The sequence below is a fragment of the Crotalus tigris genome, unplaced genomic scaffold (genome assembly GCF_016545835.1).
Source record: "Crotalus tigris isolate CLP2741 ecotype Arizona unplaced genomic scaffold, ASM1654583v1 scf7180000020463.618913, whole genome shotgun sequence".
Classification (NCBI taxonomy): domain Eukaryota; kingdom Metazoa; phylum Chordata; class Lepidosauria; order Squamata; family Viperidae; genus Crotalus; species Crotalus tigris.
Genome location: NW_024098031.1, coordinates 196,790 through 216,694, shown reverse-complemented (window position 1 = coordinate 216,694; position 19,905 = coordinate 196,790). Strand labels below are relative to the sequence as shown.

The 19,905-nt window shown below is 33.2% G+C and overlaps 1 protein-coding gene across 13 annotated transcripts in view; it reads right to left on the bottom strand.

The window, feature by feature from the left end:
- RYR2 (ryanodine receptor 2) overlaps positions 1-19,905 on the bottom strand; it is a 302,536-nt gene that overhangs the window by 166,619 nt on the left and 116,012 nt on the right. For all 13 annotated transcript variants that reach the window (XM_039366919.1, XM_039366921.1, XM_039366922.1 and 10 more), the window contains exons 12-20: positions 19,577-19,733; positions 13,814-13,978; positions 10,570-10,691; positions 9,677-9,860; positions 8,461-8,596; positions 7,610-7,705; positions 949-1,067; positions 640-773; positions 37-278 (exon numbers count right to left, since the gene is read on the bottom strand). In XM_039366919.1, the coding sequence (XP_039222853.1) occupies positions 37-278; positions 640-773; positions 949-1,067; positions 7,610-7,705; positions 8,461-8,596; positions 9,677-9,860; positions 10,570-10,691; positions 13,814-13,978; positions 19,577-19,733 (1,355 nt within the window). The remainder of the gene's footprint in view (positions 1-36; positions 279-639; positions 774-948; positions 1,068-7,609; positions 7,706-8,460; positions 8,597-9,676; positions 9,861-10,569; positions 10,692-13,813; positions 13,979-19,576; positions 19,734-19,905) is intronic.

Sequence of the window (19,905 nt, the reverse complement as noted above, 5' to 3'; positions counted from 1 at the left end):
TTGTAATATCTTTAGGTTTTAAACAATTAGTCTTACCTGACCATAGATGAAGTCCATCAAAACCATAGGAATATAAGTCATCACCAACACCATTGCCACCCCATTCTTCTCCACCCACAGGATATGGTGAATAACCTTCTGTTGATGCCCAACCTACACGAAGGTGAGTAGCTTCTGCTGTTGTAAATGGCTCCACATAATCAACCATTAATTCATAATACCATTTCCTGTACTGAGCAGAGCCCTCGCTGATTCCAAGGAAAATATTTGGTCGCATGCTAAATACAAGCAAAACAATATATTTTAAAAATCAGTAAAAAAATCACAAAATGGATTTTTTTAAAAAGCAAACTTTTTAATGCTCAGTTCAGCTATACCTAGCAAATTTAAATAAAAATAATGTTATTATAGAAGGGCTTGCATATATATGCTCATTTATAAAATGTATATAATGTATGTTATTATTTGTGGTTTTTTACTTGTGTGTAGTATGCACTGTGGACAGCACTTAATTTCGTTGTGACTTACACAATGATAATAAAGATATTCTATTCTATTCTATTCTATTCTATTCTATTCTATTCTATTCTAAACACATATACATGAGCAGTAAAAATAATATCCTATTCCAATTTTTACCTGCTCACATGGTTAACAAGGCGAGTTTGAAGAAGGAGGTCTCTCCCTGGCAGAAGATTGTCACAGATCAAATGTTGATTGGATCGCACAGCTACTCCGTGACATACACACAATGAGCACAGAACATCTAATACCTTGGGGAAAAAATGATGATAGAGGTAGTTATGAAAGTTTTAAGTCACTATAGCTTCTATATAAAAAAAATTAAATGTGCTTCATTGTTATCTTAAAATAAACTTTATGTTCTACTTATAAAACTCATATGAATCACATAGACAATTCAAATAAATTCATGTTTGTCTTGTATACCTTATGGTTTCTCCCATGTTTGTCCAAAAGACAAATGATTGATTTAATATGTCCTTCTTTAATAATATTCAGTGCTTCTGGACTTTCCACCAACACACAGTGTAATACTTCAAGAATTCCTAAAAATATAGAAGCCCCCATTTTAGTATTTAACTCTTTATATTCTTTCAAACACATACAATAAAGAATAGTCATAATAATCTAAAAATGATCATAGTAATTTTTTTCTTCCACCGGTATAATTATTTTAAATCAAGAGAAAAGAATACTTTAAATAAAACAAAAAGGACAACATAGTTGCTTTTGCTTTCATACTGAATTAATTTGCATACTTAAGAAAATGCTTCTTATACTAATCTTGATAAGCATGGATATTTAAAAATAGATTAGCCAATTAACATAGACTGCTTTCATATGTAATGATAAACTTGGAGTGAGAATTCATATCTCGCCAATTTCAAGCAGCCCACAAATTCCACCATTTTTACAGATTCTGCTACAGCTTCTCTACTGTTACTTTGTTTTATAACAAATTTAAATAAATCAAATGTTTGATCTGAAATAAATCAATTTCAAGAAGATTCTTAAGGTTGTAAAGAATCAATTGAGACTTTGTTTTGTTTTGTTGATTTGTTTTTGTTCAGGAGCTACTACTTGTTGATTAGTATTCTGAGGAGAATATCCAATTTAGTAGATAAGACCTGTACCACCCAAATGGAAGGAATTATGTACAGAAAAATACTTTTTAGTTTGTGGGATAAAATTAATATTATGAAAATGAAGTATCAAGACTGATAAATATTTTGAAAGAAATGCCTGTGTCAGTTTCACTTTAATATTTTAAAAGACAGATACATTACTGGGGCATTTTTCCCTTGTTTTAACTGTCTTATGATGATGGTGATGATTTTAATTTTCATGATTTTAAATAACTATCAGCCTCAATCAAATATTGAATAAATTATATTAACTACATACCACTGCAGGCTTAGATTGAGAGTTATTATTTAGCACTCTTGCAAGCTTGGCACGTTCCTGGTTCTAACTGCAATAAGAATTTGGCAACTCTTCCACCAATAAAAGCAGTTAGACATATTTGGCCTCAACTGGATAGAAAATTTAAATGTGATTTTTTTCCCTCTGAGGAGATACTGATAATTAGTAGCAATACTTAATTAAAAATGGCTGGTGTTTTTATGGAAAATGTGAGCTTATAATGAGATCATTACATCAACTATTAAGTAATGGTATTTTTAAAATTTGAAATTTTGCAAATAAAATATAGTTTATGTAAAAGTTATAGCCTGTGGTACATACAGTTAACACATCCCCTATATATAGTATTTGGCCATGATGCTCATACTGCCTCTGGCACTTTGAAGCACTGGAAGTGTTTGAGAAGTCCTTTACTGGGACAAAACTAACAATGTAATATTATCACAAAAAATAAAAATTGAAAATTACCCACAGTTGATAAATATAGACAAATTTTGCATATCTTTGAGATCAGTCCACAGTTCTGATCCAACCAACATTTTGTGCCTGCATAGAGGTACACATTTGGCCTCTTTTCCCAGTTTCCCAGCAATTCCAATGAACCGTGGAATTTTAACCTTATATGATCATCCTCTTGCTGTACATTATGGGTAAGCAATCATATAACAGAGAACTTGTTGAGGGAAATGACAAATGTTCTGCAAGCGTTGCCCTGAGTTTTCTGAGATCTTACGGCTAGGAAAATAACGTATTTTAACTTGATCTCCTGATGAAGTAAAGCAACATATTCAAAAGGCAACTGAAACTTGCTTTGCAACCTTACTGTATAAATATGCCAACAGGTTTGTAATGAAAAAGAAGCTTCTTTCCAAACATTGCCATATCTACCACAGCTGCAGTGTCATCAGTTAATGACATCAACATCTTCAAAGACTGAAGAGGAGAAGGAATGCTCAGTTGCTTTTTATTGTATTCTGGATTCTTTGTAAAGGATTCTTATGTCTGACTTTCTTTGTATTTTTGATCAGCTGGACCATCCACCCTCCTTCTCATAGATTCACTATCTTATTGTCTATGAGTTTGTATATTGAAATGTAAATTCTACGAATCATGAGATTTGTTATTGCTTAAAAATCTATAACTTGATACACATCACTAAGTATTTTCTTGCTCACAAAATATATTCATAATCATGTTGAAATAGAGCACATGACATAAACCAGCCATGATAGTTCCAGTGATTAGTGACAAAATGTGTGGCGTACCAAAGAATCTTGAAAGGCACTTAGTAAATCTGTGCATTGACAAAATTTCCATCTGACAATTAGAAAAGGCCATACTGCTTGGATCCCCATGTATACTATGCCAATGCAGTACAAAATACTAATCTTCTTGAGAAGAACTCTATGTATATGAAGGCCAATACCAGCTAAAGAAATAGCAGCTGTGATTTCACATGTTGTGTATATATTAATAATAAAGCAACTGGAGATCACTTGAACACCATCAGCATTGACAAAATCACCATCAATCCTTCCAAAAGGTAGTTTTACTTGTAACAGCTTACACCCTGTGACAATACCTTTAATTTTATTAAGCAACGTATCTGCTTATTGTTAAACAGATTAAGTAATAATACCCAGGTCTTTGGGAAGAACTTGACAGATGGACAAAAATTGCAAGTCTAAACATCTAGCTAACCATGCAACCAACTATAATAAAAATAAAAAATATTAATTTTTATTTTATTTTTTATTTATTTTTCACATTTTTGAACCACTCATCTCCCTTGAGGATGGACATTTAACAATAAAATGTTAAAATATAAAAACAGCATATAAAAATAAAAAAATTAGAAAATTTAGAATTTAAAAGGAGGCAAGGATGATAAAAAATCTATTAGAAATTAGTTTAAAAAGCAAAGGGACACCTCTGAGGTTAATATATTAATAATATGTAATATACATGAATAGTTGTTTTATATAAATACTATTTACATTTTATCCAACAGCAAACAGGAAAATTTTCCATAGTACTATTATATTTTTTTTTCATTTTTGTTGTAGTTATATTGTATTTTTTTCCTTGTTCATTATCCAAAATATCTTCTAGTAGATGTGCAGGCTGATCAGTTCATTTAATAAATAAATTAAAACAAGTTAAATATCATCAAAGGTGCAGAAAATCTCAGCAGCACATACAATAGTACTCATGCACTACATGTTAAAATCCCCCATATCTATAAAACAAATTATGCATCAAATTTTGATGAGATGTATTCATTTATTGCATTTACATCATGCCATAATCTGGCAACTCTCAGTTTTATTTTATATTCCTTAAACATCTTTCTGTTTAAAACAAAGCTCCATGTTAGTTTTTCCCTCTAAAATCCAAAATACAGTCTATAGTTCAGCTATAACTAATTGAAAAACAGCTGTCATTATTAAGCTGCAACTAGGCCAGTCTGAATTGCAAGGCAAAAATCATCAATTTGAGTAAAATGCCAAGTGTTGTTTGGTTCCTTGCTGATCTAAACTTTTACCATTTAAGCTCCTTTAAATATATAGTATTAAACTGTTTATGAACTAACAACCAATTCACTTTTAACTTAAGTACCGTGCTTAGTACATTGTAGGTGCTTAGTGAAACAAAAATAAAAAATCCATATGATACTTACTATATAAGATAGAAAATGTATCAGTTATTCAGTTAATAATAATTTCTTTGACCATGGGTGACTGAAAACAATAAGGAAGGACAGATCTAAACAGTGAAAATAAGGACCAAAATTAATAAGATTTTTCTTCACTAGCACTTGGAACTCCATTTCCTCCTTTATCTGCTCCTTGATTTTCACTGCCTGTTCTCCTTTCCATGTAATACTGAAAGTAACCAGGGTATTTCTGGGCTATAAACTGGGACTACAAAACACTGTATCTCAGAAGAACACAAAAGCAAATCATTTTAAGGTTCTTGTCAAGAATACGACTTCCAGTTTGGCGTAGCAGTGAGATGGAACATATGAAGGCAGAGTTCTGCCTTCCGTGGCCAATTTTGCCCTGCTGGGGGCTCTAAAAAGGGCCTAAAGTTGCCCCGAAGAGGCGATGGAGAAGGAGGGGTGCCTTGTCGATCACGGAGAGACAGAGGTCTCTCCGTTCAATCCATGGAAAGCCCTCTAAACCGGCAGGGGAAAGACCGGCCACACTTCTGCGGCCGGCCATTAGCTGCTGACAACCGAAGAACAAAAGCTTTAATTAGCACATGTAAACAGCATGTTTGGACTGAGTGAGAATATTGATCCTTTCTTTACTATTTTACAACTGAATTTCCTGGGAAAGACTCCCAAGAAGCTTAAAACATCCGGATGTGAATGGAAGTGGCATTTTAATTTTTTTAGGGGGGACAGAAATAAACAATACTGAAGTGAAAGTAATACAAAGCTACAGTTTTGATAAATCTGAGAACTGAGATAAATTGTTAAGATTTTCTCTTTGGGAAAAAAATATTGAGGTGAAATATAAGAAATATAAGAAATCAACTTTTTGTTTTAAGAGTGGAAAATGGACTTTGAATGACATCTAGTGGTGGATTTGAGTATAGCACTATAACTAGCTGCTTGGTGAATTTCAGCTTAAGGGAGAACAGCTGGCAATAAAGGAAAATATTTTGGCATATTTATCATCCTGACCTTCTTGGACTATAAATACCTACTGAGTTTGGACTTAATCTGAGTTTGGACTTAATTAATCTCAAGAGCTAGTAGAAGAAAAAGAAAAATTTGACTTTTGAATATGTCTGGCTGCAGGAAGGTTGAACATTTTGAACACTGGAACATTGTGGATTACAACCTTGCCTGACTGATAACTTTCAGGATACGTGAGATAAAAGATTACTATAAAATATTGCTATTAGGACTGGATTCTAAAGGCTATGTATAAAAAAACCAGAAAACTAGAGGAAATTCTGTTCCACTCTTACTGAGACTGGTAATACTATAGGATTTCTAGGAATGAAGCCTCAAGAAAAAACAAATACCTTTCAGAAGAAAGTACTCTCTATGCTACAGCGAATTCATCAAACAATTCTTGCACACAAAGAGGACATAAAAAGAAAGCATAATGAGACTAAAAATAATCTAGATGACATAAAGAACCAAATCTCTAAATTAAAGCTACAACTGAAAAGCTCCCAGACCACGACTACAAAGTATGAACAAATAAAAATCAGAAATCAGAGGGTGAAGCAGAAGAAATGGATCTAGAGATGAAGGAGATATAGATTTGGAAAGGGAAATATAGATTGCCATACGCAAATAAAATACTGCAAGACCTACCTATAACAATGAAAATACAAAAGACCCTTTACTCCTTTATCCAAAATACACCTGATGACAAGGAAGAACTTTCTACAAAATGGAACATAGAGCGGGCAAGGGAAAAGTCTAGGGAATGTGGATGGGCGGAGTTCCCCGCCCAAAAATACTCTACCTAAATTATCTTCCTCATGCCAAGAAGCTTGCATAAAAATAGAAAGAAAATTCTTGGGCGATTTAATTGTTCTGGCCTGGAAAGTTGCTTGCCAAAGAAAGAAAGAAAGCGAGAGTTAGACTAAAAAAAGAGGATTTGATCTATCACGGCACTATCTGTTTAATATACTTGTTTAAATATAATTAAAAGAAAGTATGACCCTTAGATATAACTAGATTTTTATAATGGAAGATATGATTTAAAATTAAATAGCATTATTTTTCCTTTTGATATGGGAAATTTGAAGATAAGAGGATTGGTATGAATAAAAAGTTTTAGCTATATATATATATATATATATATATATATATATATATATATATATATATATATATATATATAATTAATATTAAGAAAATCATAACTGACCAAGATATTTTAAATATTGATGCGAAATCAAACTTTAATAAGAACACAAAAAACAGGATATTGACATGAATTGATATTATTGTTACTTCTATAGTATTAGTAAAATATGATGAAGATGTTTATACCGATTTTTGTAAATATCAATAGTATTAAAAATTGTAATTGTTTAATGAGGGGAAAAGGGAAAAAATATGGGGAAGAAAGGAAGACCAAGGAAAAAATACTAGATTGTGCAGTACGGAATAGATTTATATTGAAGAAATTAATGTTAAATATGTGAACCCAGACAACATGTTGTTTGCTAAGCTTTAAAGATTGTAATTTTTAAAAATTAATAAAAGCTATAATAATAAAAAAAGAAGAAGGCAATAAATGGCCAACAAAAAAAAAGAATACCATATGAAACTTATCTTGGACTTCCCTAGGAACAAAGGGAATTTCTAACTTTTAACCTGTGAGATACATTAAACAAATGCCGATAAAAATTATCAGACCACAAAATGAAGTTTCTGTGTACAACATAATATCCCAAACAAATCTGAATCATATCTATATAGACAGCAAACAAAACAAAACAAATATACGATTTAATATTGCTTTTTAAGCTTTTGGCAAAATTTCTATCAGATTCACAAACAACAATCTTTCAATTCCTATTTGTAGGTACTCAAGGGATCATTATTAAATTAGTACTATACCAAATATTCATATTGAATTCTGAAAGAAACTATGAATTCAAATATACATCATAACGCGAAGAAACATACCAGAAGATGCTTCCAATCTCTCCAATCTACTAATGAGCCAATCAAGAGATCCGGAGAACTGAGCACAATTTTTACGATTCCCTCTAATCAAAGCCGCTAGGAATGAATAAAGAGATAAACTCTTAATTTAAAAATCTTCACATGCACTGGCTGAAATCATCATATAGCATTTTGACCCCCAATTGGGATTTACTAAATTAAGCGTCATAATTAGGATTAGAAAATATTCTATAAAAACCACTAATTATATTTGGACTGTTATAAATAATAACAACATTGATACATGCTTAATAGTTAGCTATGAAATCCAGATATTAGAGTAAAATTGCTAATATCCAGAATACTGGTAGCCTCGTCTTGCAACAGTTCATTTAGTGAACATTCGAAATTACAATGGCACTGAAAAAAAGTGACTTATGACCATTTTTTACGCTTACAACTGTTGCAGTATCCCCATGGTCTTGTGATCAAAATTCAGATACTTGGCAACTGACTCTTATTTATGACGGTTGTAGTGTCCTGGGGTCATGTGGTCACCTTCTGCAACCCTCTAACAATCAAAGTCATTGGGGAGACCAGATTCACTTAACAACTGTGTCACTAACAGCTGCAGTGGTTTCACTTAACAACTGTGGCAAGAAATGATGTCTATAGTCTAAACAAACAACTACAGTCTAAACAAAGTCTTTGATTTTAATCCAAGGATGCACTTGGACTTCTGAATATCTTCATCATACATAATAAACATACGTTTTTCATAAATCATAAAATTTCAACATTCCAGAGGTTTTAGCACATATATTTATGTATGTTTAGATGTTATTAATCTGTTACTCAAAGGTATGTCTTACCTAATAATTCATACAATGAATTTAGAATAGATTTCCAAGTTTCTCCTGCTTCCTTTCCAGCGACATCAGCAAAATGAGCTGCACTGCTGTATACATGTAAGCGATCAATACATTCAAGCACTAAATTGATCATACCCTAGAAGAAAAGGTGTTTATTCTCAACCATTTTGTATAAAATGAATACACATAAAGTGTCTCCCTCTTTCTTTATTTACACACACACACAAACACACACACACACACACTGTTTAAAATCTCTGAGTTTTTTTTTTACATGTGGTATTGTATACACACTTATACTGGTACATAGATAACAAGTAGGTAATAAAGGAACTGAGCTTTGGGAAAACAAACAGGCCCAAGAAGCAAAAAAAGACACAGGTAAATATTGACTTATAAGCAGGATGGCTCCATCTTCATATTTTAGGAAGAAATAAGTCATGCTGCATTAAAACAAAATCCATCTTTAAAACTACATTTCTCCATAGGTATTGTTTAGCTAGCTTCTTAAAAGCATTCAATTTCTATATTAATTCTATCTCCGTATGGTTATCAGTCTTATTGAGCCATATATTTTGCAAACCTAATATATTTCTAATATTCTGCATTTACAGTCTTTTGAAGAATGTGCATATTACAGGCAATTCATGTATCTCATGTTTTCCTGGAAGATTATGATGGAATGAGACCTAAAATGTGATTTAGCACTGTTTGTGTGTGAGGTTTGAGCTCACATACTCTACTACCTCACTTCACATCTCCTATCTGCAAGTCTATATGAAAAATACTGGAATGACTCACTTCGCGTTTTAATTAATCGTGGCTTATTACTGAATCCTCAAGGAACAAAGTGATTAGCTGAAAAGATGGGATATTGAAACAATATAAATCATATAGTTTATGATATTGATTTGCTTGGTTTCAACAAATCATAGTATAAATTAACTCAATTTCCAATGCAGACAAATGAGAAATTCTATTGGCAGTTTAAGCTTGTTTGTAACCTGTACTCGTAGCTTATTTACTGACCTACAAATAACGTATAAGAGAAGGAATTATACAGACTTGTGAAATCTTCAGAAGATAAAAATGCTTTTTGTTCTGACAAGGTTTGCCTCCATTGGAACAGAAGCCTGAATTTAAAAATCTTATAGACATTATACTGCAGATTTGGAACAGTTTTAATTTTTTTCCATAAAGAAAACAAGATTGCTACCTCTTCTTGGAAGAGATTTTGTCGATTCTTCAGAGCTCTTAGGCGGTTCTGTTTGTCTTCATGCTCTAAGTGGTCATCTGGTGGGTGGAAGTAACCAATCAAGTCCTGAAGGCTAAGGCTGACTGATTCAATGGGTAAATCAACTATGGAAGACTTAGCTTTCTTGCTGAGAGCATCAAGGCCCCTAAGGTTAATATAAAAGTTCACTCATTAAACATATATTTTCATCTGATTTTTCATGCTATCATTACAATATCCCGATTTTACCAGTTAATTAGCAAATACATGGTATCTCAGTATCAATAAGGAACCAGCATTAAGTAAAAGGGGTGTGTAAAGATCATCCAGTCCAATTCTGATTTAGAGCTCTGGAAATGAACCAAGCAGTTCACTCTGGAGATAATCTAGTACAATGTAATGCCCAGATTGTGATTCGAAGAACTGGAGCAGCTGTCTTCCAGGTGAAAAGCACAAACAGCTGTAACTTTTTCCCCCACAGAATATCACAATGACTTTTGCAGGCAAACTAAAAAGTCGTGAAGGAAAAATTATATTAAAACTATATGAAACTGGTGTAGCAGCTTTCAAGGCAATTCTTTTAAAATTTAGTACATGTTTATTGTTTGGGAATAGCAAAGTACTTTACATAAAGAAGTAAGTCTCCATATAATTTAGTATGGCTGATATGGCTCCATTCAAATATCTCATACTCAAGAAAAACAAATCCAAAATGGAGTTTTGTGAAGATTCATAAATGAAAATCTCTTAGCTTCAGCTAAAAGTCATGCATTCTCCTACTAAATAACCTTATTAAGCTGTTGGCTTTGGAATGTTAAATATGACAGAGTAAGTGTGAGATTAGTGATTATAGGAAAACCATGGTACACGTATACCTTATGAACCTGTTGAAAAGGAAGACAGTACTGCGAATTACTCGTGCTGTACGTGATTCTTCGTGCTGAGATCTGGATAATGTCAATCCATCATCCATATGGCCTTCATGGTGCATGATAGCCTGCAACAAAAAGCCAAATGGAGAAAATCATGCTAATATTTGACAAAATCTTTTGCACATTCTAATTCAATTTCTCTGGATGCTTCAATTCAGGTCAGTCAATTATTTATAGTAGTAATTTCCATCATTACTCTATGTCTTAAAGCTTACTCTTGGAAACATAAAGGTGATTCACCCACTGTTTGTTTGAGATCTGCAAACATGGCTACCTCATTACAGAAAATAATGGACAAAATCCATATATTGCCAATATAGGCAAATCCCTATATAACTATGAATTCATTGTCCAGCCAAATAATCCAGTCTTGAGAGTAAAAACAAAATAGTTCAGAAGCATTCCCATATGCAAATTAAATCAAAGAATAAGTGTACTGGTGAAAATCCAGAATGAATTATGACCTATGTGGAATGGCAATTTAGAGCTAACAATAGCAACCACTTCATAATTAGTGATTAAAACCTTTATTCCAGATAATGACGTTTGCCCTTTGTGAACTGCTTATAGGTAAAACCACACTAAGAGTATCCTGCACACATCCTGTGGTAAATTTCATTTTGCATAGTTGTATCTATTTGTCCTTCACAAGACAACTTTTATATTTGTTAATTATTAATTTTAATACAGTGAAGGAAACCAGAACTTTTTAAGATTTTTTTTCATTGAATAATTTTTGTTAAGTCCTTCTAAATGCATCCTCAGAGATACTAAGACCACTGTATTTGTTCTTATGAAATCCTGTACTTTTGCCATAAGGTTATAACCAGTTTGCCCACTAGTTTTTTCTTTTTTCTTTAAATAAATAGCTAACTTGTGAGTTTTATCTTAGCAGTATGATTAATATAAATTTGCACGGTTCCAAAGCAATTCCTGTGTAATTTATCTGAAGCATTTTTACAATTACTTCACTCCACTTTACAGGTAGTCTTCAATTTTCAACACTAATTGAGCCTAGAAATTATGGTTGTAAGCCATGATGGTCATAAAATGAGTCATCATCTGACCAACCCAATTTCATAACCTTTTTGGAAGTGACTATTAAGTGCTATGGGCATTTTTTTTCTGGAAACCAGAAATAAAAGCAGTTTCTAGAAAAAAATACAATAAATTGCTGTCAGATGACCATGGGGGAATGTCATAACTTCAAAAATGACCAGTAAATAGCTTTTGGGGGAGGGGAGGTCTGTCATAACTTCCAATAATCACTAAGTGACCAGTTTTAAATTGAGGACTACCTGCAATACCTATCTATGTTTATTGAATCAAACTCCATTGGTTTATTTTCTTTGATCATCCTGGTGTTTTATTTACCTACACAGATACAAGTGAATTGTATATTCAAATAAAGTTGTTCCTACTAATGCGTATCTGTTCTGACTTTATTGATTTTTTGGTTTTGTTTTATAGGAGGTTATATATTAGAAACCTGTTTTGAAAACAATGGCAGTAATCAAGCAGAAACTACAAAAGAAAATGGTGGAAATCACTAAAGAGTATTTGAGCCAAGCTATCACCAATATGTTCTTATTGCCAAGGCTGTTAAACATGCAAATATTTGTAGGAAACTAGAGATATTTGTAGATTCTAAAGGTAGCGTTACTGATTAACTTTCTTTTTATTTACACCTGCCAAAAATACACTCTTGTATATTTTTTTTCCTTTTAGCTTACAGATTTTTGCCGCAATTGCAATTGTTTTCAGTAGCTTTGAAAATATCCCTTTTTCCTCATGTGCTAGGCAAGTTTATATAACTGTTACATTTTATAAAACAAGTTAAATATAATGCCAAGAAAAATGAAATTAGAGAAATTTCTTTAGTCATTTTTTTGCTGGACTCTAGTAAAAAGTCCTCATATGGCCAAAAAAATGTTTATATCAATATAAATAAAATATAGGTAATCCTTGCTTAATTATTGCCCAGTTTAGAATCCAAGTTATGACAGCACTAAAAAAGTAACTTTGTGACCTGTCCTCGTATCTACAGCCACCATAGAATCCCTGCAATCACCTGATCACCATTTCAATGCTTTACAACCAACTTCCAAAAAGCGGAATCAATGGGTGGGGAAGTTGGCAGTAAAATCACATCATGATCACAGGTGTCTTGTTTAACATTCGTAGTAGAAGTGAGGTCATATGTCTGTCATATTCTCATGATGTAAGCTTAACAACCACACCACTTAGTGAAGGAGTTGCCAGTTCCAATTGTGGTCATTAAGCAAAGGTTATCTGTATTTGCATTTCAGAAACCATGCTGAGCAATCTGCATACAAAAAAAGTTTGTCACATGAACAAGTAAAAAGGGAAACAGTATATATATGTGCATATAAATATATGAACAGAAGCCTATAAAAGAAAATATTTTAGCTCAGGGTTGAAATAGGGGTCCTTAGTGCTCTCTGAGCTTGGTTGTTTTCTTGCAGAAGTTTCTGCAAGAAAACTAGGTAACATCATCAGTGCTAGAAGCCTTCCAGTCCAAAAAAAATCTCTGTTTTGAGGAATTTGGATTGAGCTCTTCTGTAGCAAAGAGTATCACTCCAAGATATAGCTCTAATGGTGACTGAGCGACAAACACATTGAACTTGGGTTCTGAGTAAACTTTAAAATTTGGAATTGGAAGGAATTCTGTAGGTCATCTAGTCAAAGCCCCTGCTCAAGCAGGGGACTATATCATTTCTGACAAGTGGGCTGTCCAGTCTCTTCTTAAAAACCTCCAGTGATGAAGCTCCCACAACTTCTGAAGGCAATCTGTTCCCTTGGCTGATTGTTCTCACTGTCAGAAAAAAATATCCTTATTTCTAGGTGGAATCTCTCCTTGATCAGTTTCCATCCACTGTTCCTTGTATGGCCTTCGGGTGCTTTGGAAAATAGGTTGTCCCCCTCCTCTCTGTGACAGCCCCTCAAATACTGAAACACTGCTATCAAGGGCCCCCTTGGTCCATCTCTTCACTAGACCAGCCATGCTCAGTTCCTGCAACCATTCTTCATATGTTTTAGCCTCCAGGTCCCTAATCATCGTTGTTGCTCTTCTCTCCACTCTTTCTGCAATCTCAACATTTAGCATTAATTTCCTTGTCACATCAAAGTTAACTTTAATGTAATAACCTTGTTTTAAACACCTTACCTTGCGCTGCACAGATCCCATTCTTACAGACTTTGCATCCACTGATTGGTAGGTAAGCCACAAACCTGTGTCTACATGCTGTATAAAGCAGACTGAATCTCCATACTTTATTTCTGGGGTTCCCATGCCATCCACTTCTTTTCTTATCCCTACATCTAATTTCTCCTACAAAGAAAAAGAAGCCAGTTGTTACCTACAAAACCATTTTGAAAGGTGAAAATTTTTACCTCAACAGAAAATGGTAAGCATGCTTAGCGATAATACTTAGTCTGTGACACAAGATTAATTTCAATAGTACTTAAGTACGCTTATTTTCCAGATGCAGGTAATCTCTAAAGAAAAAGCAACTACTCCAAGCACATAATAAATGTGTATAGTTGTCTTTATTATTCACATTTTCATTTATTGTTACTAAATCTATGCCTGAATTGTGTAGTTCTTCTATATAAATCATTACATATGCATAATGTTAATGTAGTACTGTACATGCAAACTAGAATTGCACAGTTACAAGCCAGTTTTCTACATCACATCTATGCAGTTTTAATGACACACTCCATAAACACTTGTGGTTTTGTTTATGTAGGGGTGATAAAATAGGGTTATCTTAAGTTTATGGTATTTTTTGCAGGAAGTGGCTCATGTCCATATTTTTTTTGTTAAAAAAAATGTTTTGGCAACATTTTTCTAATGTTTCGCTAATAAGATTATTATTCCATCAAAAAGCTGGCACATATTGTATTTTAAGATTATTTTATCTAGTATTAGGACTTTAAAAAATGTAAATATAAGATGCAAATCTGAAATGAAACATTATGAAGCTTTATATTAAAACTGATATATTTTAGTTTAGCCTACAGAAAAATATTAGGCTGGAAAAAAGGCCTGAAACATAAACAAAAAATTGAATAACATCTAACAATACAATTTCTGTATTGAAGAGTAACTTCCGTTTTATTTGGCTGAGTTTATTCCAAATAAATTGATATAAAATTATAGTCTGAAATAATACATCTTTTCCTAAGATTTTCTGATAACTTTGATTAATAACAAGCAGTTATTTCAGTCTGAACATCAAACATTTATCTAAACCCAATGCTATATTGTACAGAAGGAAGCAAGGAAGGAAGGATATTTTACTGCAGTCTAATTATTCTTGGCAAACCAATAGATCAACAGTAAAACTTTTGAATAAAAATGTTTCCATTCCTTTTATAAGATTTTCACCAACCAGATTTAAAGAAAATGTGGATTTTTAAGGGTATGACAGTGTTGAGATGAGGGCTTTGATATTCATAGCAATAGCTGTTTGGTAGACATTAAACAGATGGCAGCTTCAAAGCTGCAAAAAAAAGGGGGGGGGGGACTGCCAAGCTACTGTTGGCCTGGAAAAAGCCTAGGACTCAAACCTTGGGTCTGACATATATGTGGGAAGATTCCTATATGCTGCTACATAAACATTATTATAGAAAAAAATTCTTATTCTCTGCAATAAAGTTATAATCTACTTGAGAATGTGGAGTTGAGCAAGTATTTTATAGCCATAATTTGTAAGAAGCTTGTTCTATATATATTATTTCCAATACTATAGGAGGGCAGCGCACACTCTGACCCAAGATTAAGCAACATTGCAAATCACCAATTCCATGTGCCAGTATCAGAATAAAGTTGCAATCCAAATGGAACAGTTAATCTGGATGATAAGCCATTTAAGGCCAATAAATGGAACAGAGTGTACACTGCTTTCTGTACATGACCTACAATTATTGCTTCTGTTGCTACCTTCCAACACCAAGCATACACCTCTTTATCTCTACAACCCTCCTCATACAATGTGAACAAAGTGTTCCATTTTCTTCCTAAGAAATATTGCACCAATGCATGCAGGTCTATGCTTATACTGTGGAGAAACTGGATATTTGGCATAAAAAATTCCTGCTAAAACTCCCTTTTGAAACATCAATTTTTTTCACATTTATTTATACAAAGCAGTTGCAAGCAGTTATTCAAAACACTTCAGATCTAGTAAAATGAATCCATATCAATTTCCAAAGCCTCAGAGACAGGGCTACACATATATTAAACAGAGCTCGGACCTGCCAAGTTATGTACATATCTTCATTTAATCATTCCTCTACACTACACTTACCAGTAGATGGACGTTGCATATTCTAGTAGAGTCCAATGCCATCTACAACTTCATAAAATCCTTCATCATCCAGAAGTATATTTTTCTTAAAGAACCTATTATTAGCTCACTTTACAGACAGCTTAAACTCAGAACAATGCAAGCAAAGTAGTAATACTCTATGGAAGCAGAAGTTGGAACTTTGAAAAAGTCAAACAAAAAAAGCCTAGGATCAAATATCTTACTTCAGACACATTATCTGAAGGTTCTAGCTCTCTGGAAAAGATTCTAATCCTAGGAAAGGTGGAAGGAAAGAGAAAAAGAGGATAGCACCAAAATGGGTGGATTCAGCTACAGATGGGATACCTAAAAAACCAAATTGCAGTTCACATTGTGAACGCCTCCTTTCTGGCTATCAATTATACAGCCAATACTGAAGTGTTTGGAAAAGGGGAAACACAGACTCTGGGACTGTGCTATCAATCTCATTCATGAAACTCAGATTCTGCAAAACATCACTAGTCAATGTCAAAGGTGTAATTGTCTTGCCTAAAGGACTGATGAGATGTTGCAGAAAAGCTTTATCTATTGTACTTCCTCCCCTGTAAATTCTTTGCTGTTAAAAGGATGGCTCACTCCCAGTAGTTTACAGTTGCTGGTTCTTTTAATCTAAATTCATTATGGATCATTGCCTTCTTCCTCTTATTTCTAGGATTCTGTAATAGCTGCAGAAAGCCCGTGGTTTTTTACCAAATTAAATTGTAAGCTACCCTGAGGTCTAATTCATAACAAAGAATGGAATGAATATTTAAATGATTTGAGTATAAATCCACAACAATGACTTTTGGCATCCACATAGTTCCATCTTCCAAAATCTCATGAATCATATTTTTCAGACCTAAGTGTACATTTTTTTGATTACTTATTTGGACAATTTATTTAATCTGAGGATCCCATTCTGCACATGCAGCAAGTAGAACAGTCTGCACCCACTGTACAATCACAAACTCTACCTTAAACTGAAAAAAGCACTGCCTACATTTGTTTATTTGGATTACCACAATTTTTTTTAGAATAAACTTCAGATGCATCCAGCTAAATTTGAATCTATTCCATCCTGGACCACCCTCCCTCTCTTCATATACTCTATTAAGGATACGCAGCATTTTCAAGACTGCCATTTTTTCATTATTTTATTCCCAATGTTGCTGCTTTAACTGCACTGCTTACTCATCATACCAAGAAAGGGGTTCCCTTTGGAAAATATTCTGAGACCCAATAAGTTTTTCTCCTATTCAAACAGACTCTCAGTTCCCAATGCATCTTCTGTCCACAATCCATATGCCACTTTGTTATTCAAGCTGATTTTTTATTTGTGGACTGTAGTTATATATCTGTTCCAGAGTCTAATCAGACGTTGTTTCCCATACATTTTCCCCTAATAGTTCCTTCCTGTCAAATGTAATTATTGCCTTTTTAACTTGAATTGTTGGGTCATAAAGAGACTTTTCAACAATGGTATTATCAAACACACACCCCTCAAGTTTCAAACTAACTACATGAATTTAAAACATTTACTGTCAGCCCACATAGGTAAATTAGACAGGAAATAGGACTAGATGAGCTAATTATACTTTATTGTAAGGTTGCATTAACAGAATATTGAAAGTCTGAAGGTGCAAACTTCCTGCCTGGACAATTTGGGTGAGTCTTTCCTAAGTTTCTTCCCTTGACTATTAATCCATTGGGGACTCCTGCCTCTCTAATCTGATTGTTTCCTAGGCAGCATATCTTCCCCTCATCCCCAAGGTCATTCATTACACTTAAAAACCTCTCATAGACTTGTATTTCATAACCTAAAGTTGGCACAATTCTTTTCCCATTCCGAATTTCAATTATCCCATTTTTAATAAAGACTTATAATTTCTGCATGTTTGGGTTTCATCTACTGATCTTTGCCCTTCATCCATGGCCAGGTTATAAAATACAGAAGACAAATGCTACCTTTGAGCAATATCTTCATTGCTATGTAACAGGAGTTTAAACTTTATTCCCCCATGTGTGTTTTTCGCCTGCATTTAAGGGAAAAGTGGAAACAGTATAAAGCACTGCTCTCCTCTCACAAACCTCTCAGGCTATCCAGAGGAATCACGCTTGATGCTTCAAGAACCATCTAAAGACCCAAGAGGAATATTCTCTCTTCATACATATCCTGAGAAAAGTTCATAAACTAGGACAATCAAACCTGTTTTTATCCCATGCACAAAACTGAATACTAACTGTAAGGGATCAAAGTAATTCATTACTTCTAAGAATGCCTTAAGATAAAGCTCGTCACCTTCTCCAGAATCTTCCTTAATAAAGAGGGACTTGACATTGAGTGAAAATTGTTTAATATAATTGAATCAAAAGATGACAGATTGTACCACTGGCTCTTTCACGCAGGAGACTTTACCTATTCCACGAATACTAATGTTTCCCTGTGTGCTGCTATGTATAATACTTCTTTCTGTGTGTGGCTTCCCAATTGTCCCAATAAAGCTATTGATTTAAAATTATTGTCTCTGCTTGGAAATGAGCAACTTAGAGTTTTGTAGTCTTATCTTACTATTTTTCATCAATAAAGTAGAATGTATATTATATAAATGGATAAAGGGGAAAAAAGCAACACATTATGGAAAAGCACTTCAACAAAGTGGCTGAGTTCATAAATCGTGCTCATCGACAATGTGCTTTGATTTGTTTTAGGTAGTATGTGGCATGAGTCAAACCATTCAGGTGTATTAAATAAACAAAAGAACTTAGTGTGATAGGAGAAACAAGGCAGTAAGTGAGAATCTGGAGATTTTTACCTTTCACCAATTCAGGAAAAATCAAGGCAAAGTAAAAATAAAGAAAAATAGAAAATGCAATATACCTAAATCAAAGAAAACAATAATATAAGATGCAGTTCAAGTATCTCAATCACTCTCCTTGCATTAGGAAATGTCTAAACCAGGGGTCACAATCTAACCTTCCAAAGAGTTGGAAGCTATAAGCCTCTGAGAAGTAAACTACCTCACCCTTAGCCTTAAAACATTTGCTGCCACATTTCAACAAGAGGTGCTAAAGGACATATACAGGATGCTGGGGGATTGAAGAAAGCTGACAAGGCTACTAACCTTGTGTTAAAGGAAGCTGGATATGAGAAGTGGTTCATTCTGAACAATCATATCTTGGCTTACAAAATGCTTTTATTTTTCTCTTTCTATTGAAAGCAAGCAAAGCCCTCCCAAGTTTCTAATTAACCATTCCTTTATTTACCTGAACAAGATATTAGATATTAATCTTAAACCAAGTAGTAATCTTCACTCACTTTAAGTATATACCAAAGAAGGTACCTAATATTCATAGTAACTATTAATTATAATTTCATTTTTTGAATAGGGCAAAACATGTTCTGTATTCCATTCCTTATTCATTTGTTAATATATTGCATTTTCTATTTTTATTTGGTTTGATTGTACACCACTCAGAATCAATTTGGACTGGGATGGTATCTAAAGTAATAATTAAATTTAATTTAATTAAATTAATTAAATTAAATAATTAAATTAAATTAAATTACAGAAATAGTTTATATTACAAATATTTACCTTGGAAGATCGAAAACAAAATGCTGTAGATTTCACATCAGCTTTTTCTTTGTCTGTTAGAAGAAGACTCTTGTCATCCATGAGATTTAAATATTTCCCTGTTGTTATATGTCTTAATCTGAATGGCTGCCCCCATCTAATGTGACTTCCACTCCATCTAATTAAAAAATAAAATTAGCATTCATAAACACTTTAACTATTAAATGAAAATATGAAACATAATTAAAAACTACCAATTAAAATATATACATATTGCTGATTCCTTCAGTTTTATTTCTGGAATTAAAGGTATGCTGAAATCACATTTTGATGATATCTCAACTATAAGA